The sequence below is a fragment of the Oncorhynchus nerka genome, linkage group LG11 (genome assembly GCF_034236695.1).
Source record: "Oncorhynchus nerka isolate Pitt River linkage group LG11, Oner_Uvic_2.0, whole genome shotgun sequence".
NCBI classification, from domain to species: domain Eukaryota; kingdom Metazoa; phylum Chordata; class Actinopteri; order Salmoniformes; family Salmonidae; genus Oncorhynchus; species Oncorhynchus nerka.
The window spans coordinates 68,205,607-68,228,796 of NC_088406.1; the positions used below are offsets into that span (position 1 = coordinate 68,205,607).

The following is a 23,190-nucleotide window of genomic DNA, read 5'->3' on the forward strand; positions in this document are numbered from 1 at the left end:
GATTAGATTTGTAATAAGCAGTACCGTATTTCAAAGAACAGGGCGCATACCTTTTTCAATTAACCACACCCTTTGCACTATGACCCCAACCCATAAGATCCTTTCACTTCAGTGTAAACGGAAGTGAACAGTGACCAAGAACATTTCCCACGAAAGCGTTTTTGTTATTCACACGTTTATTAACACCATGGACCTTAAAATATGACTAATTTAACTGCACAGCATTACATTAGTTACCTCAGGGAGTGTTTAATTCGCGTTGGAGGCAGGAGTTGGTTGATAGCTAGCAAGCGTTACTTACTAAATTGAATAGCTAACTGTATGGTTTTTCACACTCAAATAGCGTCCATCATGGAGGTGCTAGCAAATGCAGCCGTGGCAGAGATCTGTAAACTCGTAGACGACGACTATGCAGTGTTTCGTTTGGAAATAACTCAAAGCCAGAAAGAAAACAGGGGATTGCGGAGGAAACTACAGCTACTGGAAATGAAGGTGGCACGGGAGCGCGTCCTCGCCAGTCCCAGTGGTGTCAAGATCCTTGACCGATGCAGAGGAATGGCAAGAGGTACATTTTGCAGGCTGAGCAGTGTTAATGTTAGATTTGGTCTAGTCATTTTGACAAACATAATTTAGTCTTGTAAAATATAACGAAGTCACATTTTTGTCGTTTGAATGATTTAGTCTAGTTATTGTCAACTAAATGCCCTTTCATTAGTCACCTCACATTTGTATTACCTCATTAACCTATAGTTACTATAGTAAACAAATCACTGACTTCCATGTACACATACATAGCCTTGTCCTACCAACATTTTTCTGCACAACATCCTATTTTCTTCCCAACAGCAGAAATATGACAAACATATACAGTGGACAAAACATTAGGAACACCTTCCAAATGTTTGCCCTTAGAACAGCCTCAATTTGTTGGTGCATGAACTCAAGGTGCCAAGCTTTCCCCTGGGATGTTGGCCCATGTTGACTCCAATGCCTCCCACAGTTGCCAAGTTGGCTGGATGTCCTTTGGGTGGTGGGCCATTCTTGATACACACAGGAAACTGTTGCTTATTGCCTTATTTATTTTACAGCATATTGGGTGACAGTCATTCATATTCCTTTCACCCAGCTCAATGTAACTTTGATAGGTTTCGGTTACTACATGATTCTCAAATTTGCCCTATACCCATCATGAGGTTGCTACAACCTAGCCTAAGAATGAAAGTTTTCAATGTAGGTGCACAGGTCGAGAGAAACATTTGAGTAATTAAGGTGACAGACCGTGACACATTCAATACCGCCTTGTACACTCTTGCCTGCATCTAGCTGATCTAGGGTGTAATCCAACAGTCGCAAACAAGAGTTTCAGAAAAGTTAACAGAATCGGTGGAATGAATACACCCCTGATCTTTCGCAAACACAGTTCACTTTTTCATAGCCGCCACATAAACAGCATAATCACTTTGCTCGTTAATTTCTTCTCACATCTACGCGCTTCGGTTGCGGGCTTTATTGCACAACACATCAGCTGTCTGTGACCCAGGCTGTGTGACCAGGCGACAAAACATTTCCAAGCCAAACGGTCATATCATAATCGCTACACACAGCCTACATCATTGTCAACTTAGCTACTAGAACTATCACGTTAGTAAACCCACTACAATCATGCAGTACAGTTAGCAAGCAGTTTAGCAGTTACAGGTGGGCCCCGGCGGCATTAAATTAAAACCAAAAGCTTACCTTGACTTGGGAAAGTTCGTGTTGGCTAGCCATAGCCAGCTAGCTAACATGGCATCCCACTGTTTGAGATGGGTGTTTTGAGTAGGCTAAACTAGCTAGCTGCATTTGCTAGCTAAGTGAAAGTGAGAAAAAAAAGAAATCTCTTAATTGCTTCTCCATTTTTGAAGAAATGAATTTGTTCAAAACTGTCCAACTATTGTCTCTGAGTCAACTAATTTTATGCACTGCAGTGCTAGCAAGCTGTAGTTTATGCTTTCAGTACTAGATTCATTCTCTGATCCTTTGATTAGGTTGACATGTCAGTTAATGCTGCAAGAGCTCTGATAGGTTGGAGGACTGCCTCCAGAAATTGTCATAATTATTGTGAAAGTCTATGGAAAGGGCTAGAACCAAGAGCTTCCTAGCTTTGTATTGGAGTCAATGTACCAAGAGGAGGACAGAAACTAGCTGTTCTCCGGCTACTTAATGGTGCTACCCTGTAGAGTTCTGTTGAGGCTACTGTAGACCTTCATTGCAAAACAGTGTTTTATAATCAATTATTTGGTAAGATGTGAATATATTTAGAATAGTTTTATCTTAAAAGGATAACTTTTTTCAGGTTTAACAAAACAAACGAAAAATTTAAATGAAATTCACTGAGGAGGAAGGTCCTCCCCTTCCTCATGACGAGCCTCCACCGATCAGATGAAAATATGACTGGTTGAGTTTATACCACAATAAAATGTAATACATTTTAAAATTTAAATAGCAAATCTTTACAACTAGGTCCACAGAGATCCTGTTGAATTAATAGGGATTCTATATTTAATTCTATGATTAAGCTCATCCATAGTGGGAATAAATTAAATCTACTTTCACCCCTGATTGTGTAAGAATTATCTGGCCATGTAAATTCCTAATTCAGGCTATGTAGATAATACACATTACATACAAAACAAAAAGACACACAAGTGCAGCGCGAGAGAGAGTAGTGTTTCGCCCAGTGATGTAGTAGAGTCACTAAACCTTGAGTCCCCTGTGCTTAAGTCATGTGTCCCTATGGCTGAAGTTGGACCAGGACTTGGGCACTGGCACTTTAAGTGCTCAAGTCTGAGTCACTGGGTCCACATTAACTCAAAAGTTATTTACCCAGTCAGATATAGCATAGTGGCAAGAGAAATTTAGCAACTAGTCTCTTGTAATCAGCCAACCGCACCCCATTCCAGCCATCACTTACCTACTTCTCTCCGTCCGCTCTTCATGCTCATCTATTCCTCCATCATTTAAAAAAAAGTACAATTTAGCTGTGATGCCGAGCAGGGATGCAGTCTGTTGTTACATTTGTACATTTGATACATTGGAGCAGCTCGTAGAGTGAGCAAAGTTGATACAATGTATATAATTTCATCCTTGGTATAACCAGTGCATTCTGGGTAGGCTTTGCAAGTTCGTTGTCACGCAGCAGTGCCAGAGCAGAAAAACAGCTTTGCAACAGGCATGTGTGCAGATTTACAGCAAATACAACTGCTCATCTCTAAGCTCAAATGGTAAAAAAAATTAAAATATGACCCGCTATTTCGTTCACATTTGATGTAATTTCACAAACCATGTCGTGGGCTGTGTTAAACTAATCCTGGGCCGATAATTACTGGTTTGATAACAATTACTGGTTTGTTCAGTCATGTTACCTAGCTAGCTAACAACCTGGTAACTTGACAGCAGGTCTAGGCAAATTTGATTGTCACTGGAAGAAAGGGAACGGGTCTGCTACTCATGAGATCTGCTTCAAAGGTAGGATTCATATGGGCCTAATGCAAGCCTAAAATATATATTTTTAAATTGATTATCTTTCTGGTGCTCGATACGTTGTTTTGTTCCTAACGTTTTTAAAGTTGGGAGCAGTATGTGTTTGTGGGAGAGGGACAGAGTGTGAGTGTGTTACAACTGAAGAGTAAAGATTTTATGCAGTGTTTTCCCCTTACTGCCACAATGACATGCAGATCATTATGCATGTGTATTCCTGAAGTGGGAATATCAGTGACAGGTTTTTTGTGTAGCACGTGCGTAGCGTTTAGAAAAACGGGAACACGCGTTGGAAGGGACGGAGCGAACTGGACGCTAGGCCACTGAATTTTTCTGCCGTGGTATTGCGATACTTGGCCTGGTATCGTTTGTAAAATGGTGGTATCGTGACAACACTACAGCTTATAGGGATGAGGTCAGTGACCTGGAAATCTCTCCCTCAACGTCAGCAAGACAAAGGACCTGATCGTGGACTACAGGAAATCGAGGCCCAGAATGCCCCCGTCCTTATTGACGGGGCTGTAGTTGGAGTATCAAGTAACTCTGTGTCCACATCACTAAGGAATTATCATGGTCCACAAACACCAACCCAGTTGTGAAGAAGGTACGAAAACGCCTCTTCTCCCTCAGGAGACTGAAAAGATTCGACATGGGCCCTCAGATCGTACAGCTGCACAATTGAGAGCATCTTGACTGGCTGCATCACCGTTTGATATGGCAACTGCTTGGCATCAGACCCAGATAGGAAGAAGCCCAACTCGGAGGAACATCTGTCCACCTCCAGCAGGTGGCGTTTGATCATTTTCGCCCACCTAGCAATGAGTTTTGGTAGGGAGGTCAATGATAGTGTTGAATTTTGTGTTAAGGCTTATTTGTGTTATGGCTTATTTGCTACGTGAGCATTATTTGATCGAATAAGAGCTTCGTAATGCTTAAGTTGTTACGAGTGTAAGTACGACATGACATACCGGCAACTTTGAGAAAAAAACATTTTACATCGGAATTGTCTCGAGTTGGCTATTATTGTCATGAGGCTAGTAGATTAGCTTTTTTTGTAGTTTTTATTAACAACAAATCAATACATAAAGCACATGAGGGAACACAAACATACATAGATTATAAACAATGGACAATCGAGCTAGGGGGTACAATATCACATTACAATTACACAAGGACCTTAAGGGACATGCATATACTTACAATTCTAACAGCTTTTTTGTTAGTAGAGCATTTAATCGTCTTAAAATAAAGTTCAATTTCTTTTTGTAGGGTAAGAAAATGTGGCTTTCTGTTTGTAAATTTACACTTGTGTATATGAAATTTGGCCAAAAGAATAATGAAATTAATTACATAATGTTTCAGCTAATTTCTATAGTATGTTAAGAATCTTAACAGTACATCGCTCCACAATAGTGTAAAATCTTCATAAATGTGTTCAATTATAAACCTACTGATGTCTTGCCATAGTGTTCTTACATGCATACAATGCCAAAAAAGATGCAACACTGTTTCTGGGTGGTCATTACAAAAGGAGCAATTTGAGTTAACGTTTTCCTTAAATTTCTTCATATAGTGGTTGGCAGGATAATATTTATGAATAATTAATTAATTAAGGAAACTTCCTTAATTTTGTTAACAAGTAGGTATGTGTGTGGCAACAAACTTTTTTCCAACAGATATTATCAATAAATCCATTCCATAAGGTATAGATACAACATCCTGCTGAAACAAGGTTCGTATCGCTCTGTTGTTGAATGGACCAAAAGAGAAACAAATCTTTCCTACCGATGAGTCAACAGGGTCAATAGAAGGTAGGCTCTGAGGGTCAGGTCTTGACACGTTCCTGAATAACAGAGCCACACCTGAGGGAATGGCATCTAAAACATTTGCAAAATCTTTAGGTGTTACAGGGACCTTGTAAAGTGATAAGAATTCCTTATAACTGAGTAAAGGGTCTGCATTTACCAGTTGGCTCACCAATAGGATATTATTTCGGAACCAATATTCTAAAAACAAAGAAGTATTTTTATACAATATATCCCGATTATTCCATATATAATATCTGTGTGGAGAAAAATTGTGCTTATAAATTAAGGACCATGATAAGAGAACCTGCATATGAAAAGCAGAAAGTTTCACTGGAACTTTGTCAATATTACAATTGCAAAACAACAAAGTTAAGGCCACCAAAAGTAGAGAAGACATGATGAGGAATAAAATTCCAGATAGAAGTGGATCTTCTTAGGAATTGTTTTATCCAATTGATCTTAAAAGTATTATTTAAAGTAGTAAAGTCCAGAAATTCAGTCCACCATTCTCAGAAGTGTTCATTACAACAGTTTTCCTAATGTAATGGGTACGATTTCTCCAAAGAAAGTTGAAAAGCATCTGGTCTATATCCTTGCTTATTTTACTGGCAAGATATAAAGATAGAGCGCCATATGTTAGTTAGTCTTGTTAGCTTCTCCCTCCATTGAATACTGGCGGTTGACGTCCACAACCCTCATCGAATATTCAAAAAAGGATTACAATAATGAGACGTATCCACCAATCCAAAGAAAGGGTAGTCGGGAGCTAGACAGCCCTCCGTGCCGCTTTGTGGACAACAACTCCCATTGTTCGGGCGTAGAGACGTGTAATCTTGTCAGTATATCCATAATCTTTGTCTTCCGTTATCCGGAAACCGATAAGTGGTCGAGGAGCGTGTCAATCACTGACGTATAATAAGAACTGGAGACTGCATTTAAAATGTCTGACCGTAGTTTAAGGTAATCAACTCATGTTCGCATATGCCGATTCATGGACCGTCTATATCCGGGTTGCATCCGGTTTATGCAGACCAACGTCAGATGCGCCCAATAACTCAGTGGGCACAGGTAGCAGCGCGAGCAGCGACGATGTCATCCCAAAACATGGCAGACATTGGGTGGATATAAAATGTTTATCTTTGGCTGTGAGTGATTTTGTTATATATTTTTATATAATTCAGTGGATGTTTTGTGCCCAAAGGTGAGGACTAAAGTGTCTTCGAGAAGTGCAATTAAAACAATTCCTATGTGGCTGCTTATGGAAATTGCCTTAATCTGCCACACCCCCTTTGAATCAGCTGTTGTACTTTCAGAGGAGAAAAGCATGCACACATTAAGATTGATATGCTACATATCCTTTTATCTATTAAATGTCTTGAGCAGCTAACAATTTGTTTTTATCACATTACACATTTACTTTGGGATTTGCCTGATGGAAATTGTGGAGAAGCAGCTTCTCATTTCATACAAGCACACTTTCGTCCACGTTCAATCTCTTCGTCGGCTCTCCTCGATTACCTTTGGCCTATTTCAAAAGGAGGCGAGAGGACTCGGGAACAAATCGAATTTAGAAAGGCAGTTGTCTCTGTCCAGTAGCCAAACGAGATTGTGTGAAGATGACGTACGGTGTAATAAAATACGTCACGATGTCGCGAGGACATTTCATCCCCTCTGCACGTGTTCAAATGTGTTAACCAGAATTGGGTCTTGGTCAGTTTTTGGATAGTAAGAAATAATTCCCCTGATTACTTATCTTGTGCAAAGACACTATCATATTCTAACCAGATTCTTGATTTACTGCATTTCCTATTATTTACTCAATTAAAACAGTGTGACACATGGAACATAATACATCAATCAATAAATAGTATACCAGGAAGTTATGAGAAGTGTTACCTTACATCCTTGCCAATTCTAGACGGTGTCAATAAATATATTGTTGAGCATTGACAGTAGCTAATCCTAACCACCTGTTTTTCCCCAATCACTCTCTCAGGTGAAGGACATCTCACTGGAGGCCACAGGAGATTTGTGAAGCAAGCGGGACACAATACATGGAGAGATGACCAACCAATCACTGTTGATGAGGGGAGTGAAACCTCAACCCAGCACGTAATTGTGATAGAGGTTAGAGCGCATTCCCTTTGACATTGTTATCCAATTCAACTCATGTACCGGTAATAAACTCCTCTCTTCATGTGTCAGTCTGAAGATGCAGAGGCTGCAGGTCCTGGAGAATCGTCTCTGGTCAAGCAGGAGGGGTCTGAAGGAGAAGAGGACCCATGTCACAGCAGAGACATCCAGACTGGAGCAGCATCTGGAGTGCCCCCTGTAGCCACGGAGGACCCCACATCCCCTACCCAGTCCAGGATCCGACACAGCATCACGGAGGTCAGTGGAATGCCGAACTCCGCCCTCAAGTCAGAGACTGACACCAAGACATTAACTGAATCACACAGGCTACTACACACAGGAACTGACCACAGATCAGACCCAGAGAGACTGGGGCTGGGGCCACTTGGTTGTCCTCCTGCTCCCGGTTCCGAAAACTTACCGGTATTTCACCAGCGCCAGAAGACGGTTCATTCCAGTGAAGATGGTGATGCGTTAGAAACTGGCGTTGATGATCCGTCTTGTTCTTACTCTACAGAGATGGACCCTGGCAACATATCCTTGGGATTAGAGACACAAACTAATCTGTCTAGAGGGGACTGGAACCGGTACAGTAGTAGTGTGTACTCTGAAGGGTGCATAGATAAGAAAGGGGAGGTTATAGTCATTGATGAAGTGACTGTGAAAATGGAGGGTGACATTCCTCTCACATGGAATGCAGATATTCACCTAGTTGACAGACACTCACAAGGCAGAGACTTCTTAGATTACAGGGAAAGCTTAGAGACAATTCCAAATAAAGTGACCCACTCCCCTTTACACACACTCAGGGATCGGGACCCAGTGTCCACATCGATGGGGCCTTCCGATTCACACTGTCTTTTCGATCAGGTATTGAACTCAAACGACAGCGCTAGAGCCCAGGCTCAGGGAGGGGGAGCAACATTAGACAGTAGTAAAGAGAAACGGTTCCTCTGCATGTTCTGTAACAAAGGCTTCAGCTGTCCTCAAAAGGTAGAGATTCACCAGAGATTCCACACAGGGGTGAAACCCTTCAGCTGTAACCAGTGTCACATGTGCTTTGCCCAGGCTGGTGACCTGAAGAGGCACCAGAGGGTCCACACAGGGGAGAAACCCTACAGCTGCCCCCATTGTGAGAAGAGGTTCTCCCGCCTGGACAAGCTGAAGATGCACCTGAAAGTCCACACAGGAGAGAAGCCGTTTGCCTGTACGCACTGCAGGAAGAGGTTCTCAGAGATGAGCTACCTCCGGATACACCAGCAGAAAAACCATTCCACTCTATAGCTTCTGAGGTTTAGATCAAACCCTGCATTAAAGAGAAATAATCATTTGTATTGTCAGCAGAAAAGATCCACAGATGAATTTGGAATAATGAGAGTAACAGGTTTCGGTGTTGAATATTCCTGGGTAGAATATTACATCCAGACATTTTGTGATATATAAGCCTAAAAAGTCTGTTACATATCATATGTTTGTACTGTGTAGGCTATATGATGTTCACAAATGCCTACTTCATTACTTCCATTAAACTACTTAATTTTTTTCCCCAAGACACTTTTAATGAGAAAATGAATTACATTTTTCAAGTCTATGCCGATTTTTAGTTGAGGCGTGTTTGTGTGGTTTTCATATGGTGTATTTAACACTTGTTTATGTTTAATAAACACAAAATGGGACTTTTCATTCTAAGACTTTCATTGAAACTGTCTTTAATATACATCACATCTAATCTCACCCTATTCTGCATACACCCAACAGCACTTTATAACCAATATACACTTACTAAATATACCTACACATACCCACAAACAAACAAACACCTACTGTACATGTCAAAATAGTTTAGTCAGGTGTGTCTGACTTTTGACCATTTTTACCCACATTTATCTCCTTTCAGTAGGAGCGAGAGGAAAAATGACTACCTCTTGTCTTTTACACAAGAATCACTGAGCCCTCAGCTGGCCACTTACGCAATGTAGTCGTTTACGCTCATTCTCCAACATAAAGGTGTGAAACTACGTCACAATGCTGTAGACACCTTAGGGAATACGTAGAAAAGGGAATCTGGTTGATATCCCTTTCAGTGGCTAATAGGGCTGCATAGGAACACAACTGTTTCAAAACATGAGTCACTTCCTGATTGGATTTTTCTTAGGCTTTCGCCTGCAATATCAGTTCTGTTATACTCAGACAATATTTTGACAGTTTTGGAAATGTTAGTGTTTTCTATCCTAAGCTGTCAATTATATGCATATTCTAGCATCTGGTCCTGAGAAATAGGCGGTTTACTTTGGGAACGTTATTTTTCCAAAAATAAAAATAGTGCCCCCTAGTTTCAAGAGGTTAACAACAATGAAGTCCTTCTATAACTACAGTATAGGACTTAAATGTATTGTGGATGGGTAAACACTACGTTTAAAGTGTGTTTATCGGCGGTGTACATACCTGAGGGAGTGTATATCTGTGTAATTTGTATCACCTCTCTCTTCCAGTCAGGAGGAGGGTCCAGAGGTGCTGCAGGTGAAGGAGGGGTGTAAGGAGGGTCTGGGGAACCCTGAGGAGACCATGGTCATGTAGGACAACCAGACTCTCCTGAACCCACAGAGGAACCAGCTGAGCAGCACAGGACCACACACAGTCTCACTGAGGATTTTCCATTTCAAGCCCAAATATGTCATACTTTGACAAAAATGAGGACCTATTGACGAAAATCGTTGTACAACATCATGGTAAGCTCTGGCCGTCGTATTTCAGCAAAAAAATGTGCATTTCTGCTTTTGCGGATCTGTAAGTTTGGGACCATGTCTTTGAATTATCAAACCATTAAAGAATTTCAAATAATGAAATCAATGTACACGTTGCATAGTGTGAAATCAACTAACATGTTTGCATAGCAATCCCTATATCAGATTTCTTGATCCAACATCCTCTCACTCTGTGTCTCTTACAGTGGAGGATGGGAAGCCTGATCTGCTGTTAGTCAAAAAATACATTATCTAAGATTGATATTTGGTATTCATCAGTCATAAAAGTGTAAGTAATCGCTCAGCACTACCCACCAGCACCACCTGAAGGGGCACCAGAGAGTCCACTCATGGGAAGAACCCTACAGCTGCCCCCAGGACCAACTGAAGATGCACCTGAATTTCCACATGGGAGAGAGGAGCTACTTCAGGATACACCAGCAGAAAATGCATCCATGTATAGAGAGTCATTTGACATGTAATGTAGTACTAGTTACTTCTGTTGGTTTTGGATGTAGTAGGGAACTGGATGAGGTGTACTGAGGAAAGAATGAGTATGATGAGGCAGAGTAGATGATATGGGGATAGTTGGTGTGATGGTGTCTGTAAAAATGCTTCCCTGATGAAGTGGCATCTTTGTCCTGTTTGATGCTGGTGATTTATAATGAGGAAATGATAGTGCCTTAATTCATGTTTACTTGACAGGAAGTTAAGATAAAGATGTGTGTGATGTTGTATTTTTTTTACAATAAAATCCAATGGCTGCATATTGTTAGGTACTTGAATCACAGTCATAGATATGGCCTTGACTGTGGTTACCATTTTACCAGGTAAGTTGACTGAGAACACATTCTCATTTGCAGCAATGACCTGGGGGGATGAATGAGCCAATTGTAAGCTGGGGATGATTAGGTGACAATGATGGTATGAGGGACAGCTTGGGAATTTACCCAGGACACCAGGGTTAACACCCCTACTCTTACAATAAGTGCCATGGGATCTTTAATGACAGAGAGTCAGGACATCTGTTTATCATCCCATCTGAAAGACAACACCCTACACAGAGCAGTGTCCCCAATCACTGCAATATATTTTTTTAGATCAGAAGAAAGAGTGCCTCTTACTGGCCCTCCAACACCACTTGTAGCAGCATCTGGTCTCCCATCCAGGGACCAACCCTGCTTAGCTTCAGAAGAAGGCTAGCAGTGGGATGCAGGGTGGTATGCTGCTGGTTGTGTTTCTGTGTACAACAAAGAGTTTCTTATATAAACCTTTATGCTTTTCTGAAATTGGCTGGTCACAAACCCTGGCCCCGGATCAGCACCCTGTATCAGGAGCAATCACTCTTCCTTTCCGAGTCAGGACCAGGACCGAACCACAAGGGACAGAGACTCCACCACCACACAGAACACAACCAGTGGACAGGTGGACTGAACAACCTCAGTCCTGGTGGTCATCAGAGAGACAGGCTCCAGTCTGCAGCCCAGACCCTTATCTTCACAGTCTCAGTGCAGGGATGAAGCAGGGCCTGGGGCTGATAGAGATATACCCTCCTGTTCCTATGATACAAACACCACAGTATCCATACTGACCAGAGCAGGTCACACTGGGCTTCAGCCTTCAAAGAGAGTGGTGGGAGACCCCCCTGGTGATAGTCTAACAGAAGTCTGTCTTCTCCTTCAAGGTCTTGTCTAATGCCTGGTGAATGGGTTCATAGAAGGCTTGATCCTGGATCTAGCCTTCCTCAGTGCAAACTATGTTACAAGAGCTTCTCCTAGAATAACCTTATCAGACATAGGAGTGTCCACAAAGGGGAGAAATCGTAGCAGTGTGGCTTGAGATGTACGCAGGGGATGTCTGAGAACCATTCTTTAGCTGACATATTATAGTTATCATGTGAAGTGTCTTGGGGTAAGAGTTTTTTCACATTCTCAGATGATACAGACTTGTTGTTTGCTGGCATAACCGAAACACTGTCATTGAAGTATAACACTATATTTTCCCTCAATTTGGTTTTGCAGATGTTCATAACAAATATACCCCAACATTATGTGGTACCTGTTTCTTTATGTACCAAAAAATGTAAAATAGGTGATCAAACCTGTTGTCCTTTTGTTATGTTGACTGCTTGTTTATCATTTAGAATTGAAATTGGCCTTGGTTTCAATGCCTTCCTCAAACATAAAGGTTTCTGTCCTTGCTACTGATGGGATCTAGCCAGCCATTCTTTTCAGGTAATTTACGGTAATGTATCCACCACACTTGTAGTGAAAGAACGTGGGGTGGCAATCGGCAGACGAATCACAGAGACCAGCTGGCTGTATACACGGGAGAGCTGATCGCAGTACTGTTGGCCTTGCAGTGGGTGGAGGACATGAAGCCGGACAGGGTTGTTGTGTGTTCTGACTCGTGTGCAGTATTGGTGAGTGAAGTCCTTCAGATCACGGAGGAGACATGACATGCTTTATGAGGTACTCAAATTCATTCCCGGTGAGGCAGATGGGTGTACAGATTTGTTTAGCTTGTGTCCCTGTGTGGGGGTGGAAGAGAATGAGGAAGTAGATGTGCTAGCTAGACAGGCCCTTAGGAGAGAGGAGGTGGAGGTCTCCATGAGGAAGGCAGAGGCTAAGGGACTGATGTGGACAGTGGTGGTGCAGAGATGGCAGGAGCAGTGGAACTGCTTAGAGACAATAAGGATAGGCATCTATTCCAAGTAGGCTACAGAGGAAAGCCAGGGAGGACGGCAGGAAGAAACAGAAGAGAGGAGGCAGTTTTACAAGGCTATGGGTGGGAGACAGCCGGCTGAATAAGACATTAAGGGCTCTATTTGAGATGTGTCCTTAAAAACGTTCACCAAACTGCCAATTTCAGGCAGGCAACTGGAGATATTTAAGAGTGAGAATGTTACAGAGGCATAAATATCATACACATGAGGCAGATGAGGTGCGGCTCAAATTTTGCCATTCTCTGGTCAGTCTCACCAGAGAAAAGGAGAGAGCAGGGACCGTAGGAGGCGGACACCCTCTGCTGCTCTCTTCCTCCCTCCGCTCAGACTAATGCTTTGTTCTAAACAACTGGGAACTCGGAAATGTCAGACTTCAGTTCGTTTAAGACAGCTGCGAACTTAGACTGGGAAAAATAGTTTTGAACGGTCATTCCACCTGGCGAGAAGGTGGAAAGCTTTAAGTTCCTTGGCGTACACATCACTGACAATCTAAAATGGTCCATCCACACAGACCCTCAGAACATTTTACAGATGCACAATTGAGAGCATCCTGTCGGGTATGGCAACTGCACCACCCGCAACCACAGGGCTCTCAGAGGGTGGCCCAACGCATCACCGGGGGCACACTGCCTGCCCTCCAGGACACCTACAGCACCCGGTGTCACAGGAAGGCCAAAAATATCATCAAGGACAACAACCACCTGAGCCACTGCCTGTTCACCCACTATAATCCAGAAGGCGAGGTCAGTACAGGTGCATCAAAGCTGGGATCGAGAGACTGAAAAACAGCTTCTATTTCAAGGCCATCCGACTGTTAAATAGCCGTCATCAGCCGGCTACCACCCAGTTACTCAACTGCAGCTTAGAGGCTGCTGCCTTATATACATAGACATGGAATCACTGGCCACTTTAATAATGTTTGCATACTGCTTTACTCAACTCATATGTATATACTGTATTCTATTCTACTTAGTATTTAGTCAATGCCACTCTGACATTGCTCGTCCTAATATTTATATATTTCTTAATTACATTCTTTTACTGTTAGATTTGTGAATTGTTGTGAATTTATTGATACTACTGCACTGTTGGAGCTAGGAACACAAGCATTTCGCTACACCCGCAATAACATCTGCTAAATATGTGTATGTGACCAATAAGATTTGATTTGATTTGAAATCAGAATTCCAAGTCAGAAACTCAGTAATCTTTCTAGAACTCCGACCTGAAGATCAAGGACATCATGATTTTAACCTGTTTTTTTTTACGAGTTCCCAGTTGCCTTGAAAGCACCATTGCCATTAGATGCAGGTCCCATCAGTAAAATAAAAAGCCAATTATTTACAAATTATTTCAATTCATGCTCAGCAAGTGCTACACAAACTGATCTATTTTTGAGCTTCAGTTTTAAAATATGATATGGTCTAAGAAGAACAATATTGGCAGGCCAGGCATATCGCCAATATGCTGTGATAATGTATTACAATGGCTTGCGAATGTATTCACCCCCTTGGCATTTTTCTATTTTGTTGCCTTACAACCAGGAATTAAAATATATTTTTTGGGGGGGTTGTATCATTTGATTTACACAACATGCCTACCACTTTGAAGATGCAAAATATGTTTTATTGTGAAACAAACAAGAAATAAGACAAAAAAACAGAAAACTTGAGCGTGCATATCTATTCACCCCCCCAAAGTCAATGCTTTGTAGAGCCACCTTTTGTAGCAATTACAGCTGCAAGTCTCTTAGGGTACGTCTCTATAAGCTTGGCACATCTAGCCACTGGGACTTTTGCCCATTCTTCAAGGCAAAACTGCTCCAGCTCCTTCAAGTTGGATGGGTTCCGCTGGTGTACAGCAATCTTTAAGTCGTACCACAGATTCTCAATTGGATTGATGTCTGGGCTTTGACTAGGCCATTCCAAGACATTTAAATGTTTCCCCTTAAACCACTCGAGTGTTGCTTTAGCAGTATGCTTAGGGTCATTGTCCTGCTGGAAGGTGAACCTCCATCCCAGTTTCAAATCTCTAGACTAAAACAGGTTTCCCTCCAAAATGTCCCTGTATTTAGCACCATCCATCATTCCTTCAATTCTGACCAGTTACCCCATCCTTACCGATGAACAACATCCACACAGCATGATGCTGCCACCACCATGCTTCACTGTGGGGATGGTGTTCTCGGGGTGATGAGAGGTGTTGGGTTTGCGCCAGACATAGCATTTTCCTTGATGGCCAAAAAGCTCAATTTTGTCTCATCTGACCAGAGTACCTTCTTCCATATGTTTGGGGAGTCTCCCACATGTTCTTTAGCGAACACAAACATGTTTGCTTATTTTTTTCTTTAAGCAATGGCTTTTTTTCTGGCCACTCTTCTGTAAAACCCAGCTCTGTGGAGTGTATGGCTTACATTTACATTACATTTAAGTCATTTAGCAGACGCTCTTATCCAGAGCGACTTACAAATTGGTGCGTTCACCTTAAGACATCCAGTGGAACAGCCACTTTACAATAGTGCATCTAAATCTTTTAAGGGGGGGGGTGAGAAGGATTACTTTATCCTATCCTAGGTATTCCTGAAAGAGGTGGGGTTTCAGGTGTCTCCGGAAGGTGGTGATTGACTCCGCTGTCCTGGCGTCGTGAGGGAGTTTGTTCCACCATTGGGGGGCCAGAGCAGCGAACAGTTTTGACTGGGCTGCGCGGGAACTGTACTTCCTCAGTGGTAGGGAGGCGAGCAGGCCAGAGGTGGATGAACGCAGTGCCCTTGTTTGGGTGTAGGGCCTGATCAGAGCCTGGAGGTACTGAGGTGCCGTTCCCCTCACAGCTCCGTAGGCAAGCACCATGGTCTTGTAGCGGATGCGAGCTTCAACTGGAAGCCAGTGGAGAGAGCGGAGGAGCGGGGTGACGTGAGAGAACTTGGGAAGGTTGAACACCAGACGGGCTGCGGCGTTCTGGATGAGTTGTAGGGGTTTAATGGCACAGGCAGGGAGCCCAGCCAACAGCGAGTTGCAGTAATCCAGACGGGAGATGACAAGTGCCTGGATTAGGACCTGCGCTGCTTCCTGTGTGAGGCAGGGTCGTACTCTGCGGATGTTGTAGAGCATGAACCTACAAGAACGGGCCACCGCCTTGATGTTAGTTGAGAACGACAGGGTGTTGTCCAGGATCATGCCAAGGTTCTTAGCGCTCTGGGAGGAGGACACAATGGAGTTGTCAACCGTGATGGCGAGATCATGGAATGGGCAGTCCTTCCCCGGGAGGAAGAGCAGCTCCGTCTTGCCGAGGTTCAGCTTGAGGTGGTGATCCGTCATCCACACTGATATGTCTGCCAGAGGCTTGAAGTGGTCCTATGGACAGATACTCCAATCTCCGCTGTGGAGCTTTGCAACTCCTTCAGGGTTATCTTTGGTCTTTTTGTTGCCTCTCTGACTAATGCCCTCCTTGCCTGGTCCGTGAGTTTTGGTGGGCGGCCCTCTCTTGGCAGGTTTTTTGTGGTGCCATATTCTTTACATTTTTTAATAATGGATTTAATGGTGCTCTGTGGGATGTTCAAAGTTTCGTATATTTTTTTATAACCCAACCCTGATCTGTACTTCTCCACAACTTTTTCACTGATCTGTTTGGCGAGCTCCTTGGTCTCTTTGGTCTCTTTGGTTCCGCTTGCTTGGTGGTGCCCCTTGCTTCGTGGTGTTGCAGATTCTGGGGCCTTTCAGAACAGGTGTATATATACTGAGATCATGTGACAGATCATGTGACACTTAGATTGCACACAGGTGGACTTTTGTTGGGGGAAATTATAGTTGAAATTATTAATAATGTATACATTTAAATTAGAACCATTTATTCTAATACTATTATGTATGGGCTCTTGGTTAAGCTGTTACTGAAAATGTAAGCAAAACGAATTAATTATCTGTACCTCGCGGGAGGTTTAAGGGAGAGGGATGGGGTATCTTTTCTGACAGATAAGAATGGTCCTTGATGTACCATTCGTGGAGGAGAAGATATCTTTTAGACAGATTGGAATGTCTGGTTTATGAGGGGAGTAGAAGAAATCTCCGGACCTGAAAACACTGGGCTATTGTGGGAATCGGAGAGAGTGTGGGAAACTGATGATGTCATTTTCAGTTTATAACCTGTGGAAATATGTGTATGTGGTTAGTACTCTCTGGAATTAAACGCTGTTACCTGGCTTTTAAGACTGGTCTCGATCTACTTCATGCATAATTAATGAACTTACACCTCATTAATGAAACTAGAGCGAGTGCAAATTTGATTTTGGCTATAAAACATATAGGAATTTAGAAATTCCACTAACAACTTTATTTAACTAATTATTTGACTTCTGAATGTAATTGGTTGCACCATATCTTATTTAGGGACTTCATAGCAAAGGGGGTGAATACATATGCACAGACCACTTGTTTATTTTGTTTTTGAAACAAGTTATATTTTTCATTTTACTTCACCAATTTGGACTATTTTGTGTGTGTCCATTACATGAAATCCAAATAAAAATCAATTTAAATGACATGATGTAATGCAACAAAGTAGAAAAAACGGCAAGGGGGATGAAAACTTTGCAAAGGTACTGTAGGCCCCCCACTGTAGGCCCCCCATCCAACTCAACGCGGCCGCAATGAAGAGGGTTACTCGGCGTGCACATCACTGACAAGCTGAAATGGTCCCTTCACACAGACAGTGTGAGCTATAGACTCACAGACACACACATGTAACATGTTTTATGACGCTCACAAGCTACACAAGAGTTGTTTAAAGGTAAGGGGTTCTTCTACATAGAAGATCATGGGAAATTATTTTATTTTTTTATCATGGGAATTTTTTACATTTGATTTCACCTTTATTTAACCAGGTCAGCTAGTTGAGAACAAGTTCTCATTTACAACTGCGACCTGGCCAAGATAAAGCATAGCAGTGTGAACAGACAACAACACAGAGTTACACATGGAGTAAACAATAAACAAGTCAATAACACAGTAGAAAAAAAAGAAAAAAAGAGTCTATATATATTGTGTGCAAAAGGCATGAGGAGGTAGGCGAATAATTACAATTTAGCAGATTAACATTGGAGTGATAAATGATCAGATGGTGATAATTAGAATTATGGTTTTTGTCATCTTTCAGTGGAATGCTAGAAACCTTATTTCTAACGGTCTGGATTTGAAGAAATATGTAATTGATTTAAAGATCAAACCTGATGTGATATGTGTTCAAGAAATGTGGCTTAGACCACATCTTGTTTTTATTATTCCTGGTTATTGTTAAATCAGATCTGATAGATCAATTGGCTGTGTTACGTTCGTAAGGGAATGTCTATTGTAATATACCTGTCCCATCTGAATATGAATGTGTGATGGTGGAAATATACAGTGCAGGTAGTACTGTTAAGTTAAAATAAATGTACAACTGTCAACCATCTGTAGCGATGTTTGATGAATTATCAGGAGAATTGAGCTCTAGAGAGATACGGTACGGGGACTTTAATACGCATAGTAGTTTATGGGGAAGTAGACATACAGATGCTAATGGTACTATTGTGGAAGATATGATGGAAACAAGAGCATTAGCATGTCTTAACGATGGATGTGGTACAAGAGTTGATGTTGTTAGAGGGGTTACATCCTGCCTGGACCTCACAATAGCTTCTAATTCTACTGCGTCTATGTGTGAATGTAATGTATGATTCTACTGTTGGGAGTGATATGGTATACCATGATTTATTCCTGATTTGGTGTACCATGAACTGTGATGTTACTATTCCAGATAGAGCACCATTCAGAAGATGGGGCTTTCATAAAGCAGACTGGGAAAAGTTTGGTTATCATTGCTTAAAGTCTGTTGGAGTGTTGTCTTTAGAGAGGCCGGTTGATGTATGTGCTGCCTCTGTGATCTCTCTGATTTTGAGTGTTACAAATGTATACAGTGCCTTTGGAAAGTATTCAGACCCCTTGACTTTTCCACATTTTCTTGCGTTTCAGCCTTATTCTGAAATGGATTAAATCGTTTTTCCCCCTCATCAATCTACACACTATACCTCATAATGACAAACAAAAACAGGTTTTTAGAAATGTTTCATTTACATAAGTGTTCAGATCCTTTACTCAGTACTTTGTTGAAGCACCTTTGGCAGCGATTACAGCATCAAGTCTTCTTGGGTATGACGCTACAAGCTTGGAACACCTGTAATTGGGGAGTTTCTCCCATTCTTCTCTGCAGATCATCTCAATCTCTGTCAGGTTGGATAGGGAGATTTGCCGCACAACTATGTTCATGTCTCTCCAGAGATGTTTGATCGGGTTCAAGTCCGGGCCACTCACGGTCATTCAGAGACTTGTCCCAAAGCCACTCCTGAGTTGTCTTGCCTGTGTGCTTAGGGTCTTTGTCCTGTTGGAAGGTGAACCTGCGCCCCAGTCTGAGGTCCTTAGCACTCTGGAGCAGGTTTTCATCAACGATCTCTCTGTACTTTAATACGTTCATCTTTGCATCGATCCTGACTAGTCTCCCAGTCCCTGCTGCTGAAAAATATCCCCACAGTATGATGCCGCCACCACCATGCTTCACCGTAGGGATGGTGCTAGGTTTCCTCCAGACGTGACACTTGGCATTCAGGCCAAAATAGTTCAATCTTGGTTTCATCAGACCAGAGAATCTTCTTTCTCATGGTCTGAGAATCTTTAGGTGCCTTTTGACAAACTCCAAGCAGGCTGTCATGTGCCTTTTACTGAGGAGTGGCTTCCGTCTGGCCACTCTACCACAAAGGCCTGATTGGTGGAGTGTTTCAGTGATGTTTGTCCTTCTGGAAGGGTCTCCCATCTCTGCAGAGGAACTCGAAAGCTCTGTCAGAGTAACCATCGGGTTCTTGGTCACCTCCCTGACCAAGGCAATTCTCCCCGATTGCTCAGTTTGGCTGGGCAGCCAGCTTCAGGAAGAGTCTTGGTGGTTCCCAACTTCTTCCATTTAAGAATGATGGAGACGGGCCTCCCGGGTGGCGCAGTGGTTAAGGGCGCTGTACTGCAGCGCCAGCTGTGCCATCAGAGTCCCTGGGTTCGCTCCCAGGCTCTGTCGTAACCGGCGCGACCGGGAGGTCCGTGGGACGACGCACAATTGGCCTAGCGTCGTCCGGGTTAGGGAGGGCTTGGTCGGTAGGGATATCCTTGTCTCATCGCGCACCAGCGACTCCTGTAGCGGGCCGGGCGCAGTGCGCGCTAACCAAGGTTGCCGGGTGCACGGTGTAGCCTCCGACACATTGGTGCGGCTGGCTTCCGGGTTGGATGCGCGCTGTGTTAAGAAGCAGTACGGCTGGTTGGGTTGTGTATCGGAGGACGCATGACATTCAACCTTCGTCTCTCCCGAGCCCGTACGGGAGTTGTAGCGATGAGACAAGATAGTAGCTACTACAATAATTGGATACCACGAAAATTGGGGAGAAAAAGGGGTAAAATTCAACAAAAAAAACTAACAAAAAAGAATGATGGAGACCACTGTGTTCTTGGGGACCTTCAATGCTTCAGACATTTTTTGGTACCCTTGCCCAGATCTGTACCTCGACACAATCCTGTCTTGGAGCTCTACGGACAATTCCTTTGACTGCATGGCTTGGTTTTTTCTCTGACATGCACTGTCAACTGTGGGACCTTATATAGACAGGTGTGTGCCTTTCCAAATCATGTCCAATCAATTGAATTTACCACAGGTGGACTCCAATCAAGTTGTAGAAACATCTCAAGAGTGATCAATGGAAGCAGGATGCACCTGAGCTCAATTTCGAGTCTCATAGCAAAGGGTCTGAATACTTATGTAAATAAGGTATTTCTGTTTTTATTTGTAATAATTTGCAAAACTGTCAAAAAAATGTGTTTTCACTTTGTCATTAAGGGGTATTGTCTGTAGATTGAGGGTTGTGGGAATTCAAGAAAGAAATACGGCTTACATAGTGTTGTGTAGGAATATGACTCCTGAGAATCTATTTGGTTTCCAAAGGAAGATAGCTTTAGTAAGTAGGGTCATTAAGTCTGGCAAGACAAATGCATGGAGACAGTTCTGCTCTACAAGAGACGGGGTTATCGAGGTGGGGGATGTATGGTCTATGTTAAAGAAGATGACTGGAAGAACCAATTCTACTCAAATTCCAGTTTTGGTTGTGGGTAAAAAAATGGCTGTAACTGATAAAGACAAAGCTGACTTGTTGGGGAAGACATTTGCTAAGGTACCTAGTGGGGTTACTTTGGATGAAGTATATAAGCAACACAGATGGGAGATTTTAAATGCTCATGTTAATGTGTATAAGAAAATGGATACTGTTGACTCTTCTTTGGATGCAGTTTTAACCACACATAAGATGCGTTCAGCCTTATTAGTCTCTGGATATACAGCCCCAGGTCATGATCAGTTGTGCTATGGAATGTTTAAGCATCTACCTGATGAGGTCATACATGTTCTGCTGGGATTATTTCATACAATTTGGAGTGAGGGGGTTATTCCTTCTGGTTGGAAGCGTGCAGTAATATTAACCTTTGTAAAGCCTGGTAAGGACCGTTCATGTGCTGATAGTTACAGACCAATAACACTGATCTCTAAGTTGTGTAAACTGATGGAAAATATGATTGTCATATTTCCTGGAACATAGAAGTGTATTGAGTCAATGGTATAGTGGATTCTATAATGGTGGATCTACTTTGGATGCATTAGTAAAGGTAAGCAATGAAGTTGAAAAAACTCTGGTCATTAAGTAATGGCTACTGTCTTTTTTGACATTGAAAAGGCATATGACTCTATGTGATTAAGATAGACTTGGTATTTGTGGGAGATTATACAACTGAGTTTTGGTGTTCTTATTTAATCACTATTTTTTAAAAGTTAAAATAGGGTCCATTGTATCTGATGCCTGTGGAGTTGACTATGGCATTCCTCAAGGCAGTTCTATCAGTCCTATGTTGTTCAATATTATGATTAAGGATGTGTTTTTTAATGTAGGTAGTGGTATTGGGGTTTACAGTGGGGCCAAAACGTATTTAGTCAGCCACCAATTGTGCAAGTTCTCCCACTTAAAAAGATGAGAGAGGCCTGTAATTTTCATCATAGGTACACTTCAACTAAGACAGACAAAATGAGAAAAAAAAATCCAGAAAATCACATTGTAGGATTTTAATTGATTTATTTGCAAATTGTGGTGGAAAATAAGTATTTGGTCACCTACAAACAAGCAAGATTTCTGGCTCTCACAGACCTGTAACTTCTTCTTTAAGAGGCTCCTCTGTCCTCCACTCGTTACCTGTATTAATGGCACCTATTTGAACTTGTTGTCAGTATAAAAGACACCTGTCCACAACCTCAAACAGTCACACTCCAAACTCCACTATGGCCAAGACCAAAGAGCTGTCAAAGGACACCAGAAACAAAATTGTAGACCTGCACCAGGCTGGGAAGACTGAATCTGCAATAGGTAAGCAGCTTGGTTTGAAGAAATCAACTGTGGGAGGAATTATTAGGAAATGGAAGACATGCAAGACCACTGATATTCTCCCTCGATCTGGGGCTCCACGCAAGATCTCACCCCGTGGGGTCAAAATGATCACAAGAACGGTGAGCAAAAATCCCAGAACCACACGGGGGGACCTAGTGAATGACCTGCAGAGAGCTGGGACCAAAGTAACAAAGCCTACCATCAGTAACACACTATGCCGCCAGGGACTCAAATCCTGCAGTGCCAGACGTGTCCCCCTGCTTAAGCCAGTACATGTCCAGGCCTGTCTGAAGTTTGCTAGAGAGCATTTGGATGATCCAGAAGAAGATTGGGAGAATGTCATATGGCAGATGAAACCAAAATATAACTTTTTGGTAAAAACTCAACTCGTTGTGTTTGGAGGACAAAGAATGCTGAGTTGCATCCAAAGAACACCATACCTACTGTGAAGCATGGGGGTGGAAACATCATGCTTTGGGGCTGTTTTTCTGCAAAGGGACCAGGATGACTGATCCGTGTAAAGGAAAGACTGAATGGGGCCATGTATCATGAGACTTTGAGTGAAAACGTCCTTCCTCCAGCAAGGGCATTGAATATGAAACGTGGCTGGGTCTTTCAGCATGGCAATGATCCCAAACACACCGCCCCTGGCAACGAAGGAGTGGCTTCGTAAGAAGCATTTCAAGGTCCTGGAGTGGCCTAGCCAGTCTCCAGATCTCAACCCCAAAGAAAATCACTGCCCCAAAACATAATTTACATTACATTTACATTTAA

General features: G+C 42.5%; 1 protein-coding gene across 4 annotated transcripts; it reads left to right on the forward strand.

Annotated features, from left to right (window-relative positions):
- Positions 1–106: 106 nt before the first annotated feature.
- Positions 107–10,971, forward strand: LOC115137465 (B-cell CLL/lymphoma 6 member B protein-like). Of its 4 annotated transcripts, none has more exons than XR_010465163.1 (5): positions 107–565; positions 7,324–7,454; positions 7,533–7,718; positions 9,953–10,189; positions 10,411–10,971. XR_010465163.1 is itself a non-coding variant. In XM_065024877.1 (4 exons), exons 1-4 carry the CDS (start codon positions 322–324, stop codon positions 8,742–8,744), a joined length of 777 nt encoding a protein of 258 aa, XP_064880949.1. In that variant the 5' UTR covers positions 107–321; the 3' UTR covers positions 8,745–9,143. The 4 variants fall into 4 exon arrangements, 2 of the variants coding, with proteins under 2 accessions (XP_064880949.1, XP_029529636.2); XR_010465164.1 differs by having other exon boundaries at positions 10,523–10,971; XM_065024877.1 differs by lacking the exons at positions 9,953–10,189; positions 10,411–10,971 and adding an exon at positions 8,529–9,143.
- The last annotated feature ends 12,219 nt before the right edge of the window (positions 10,972–23,190 follow it).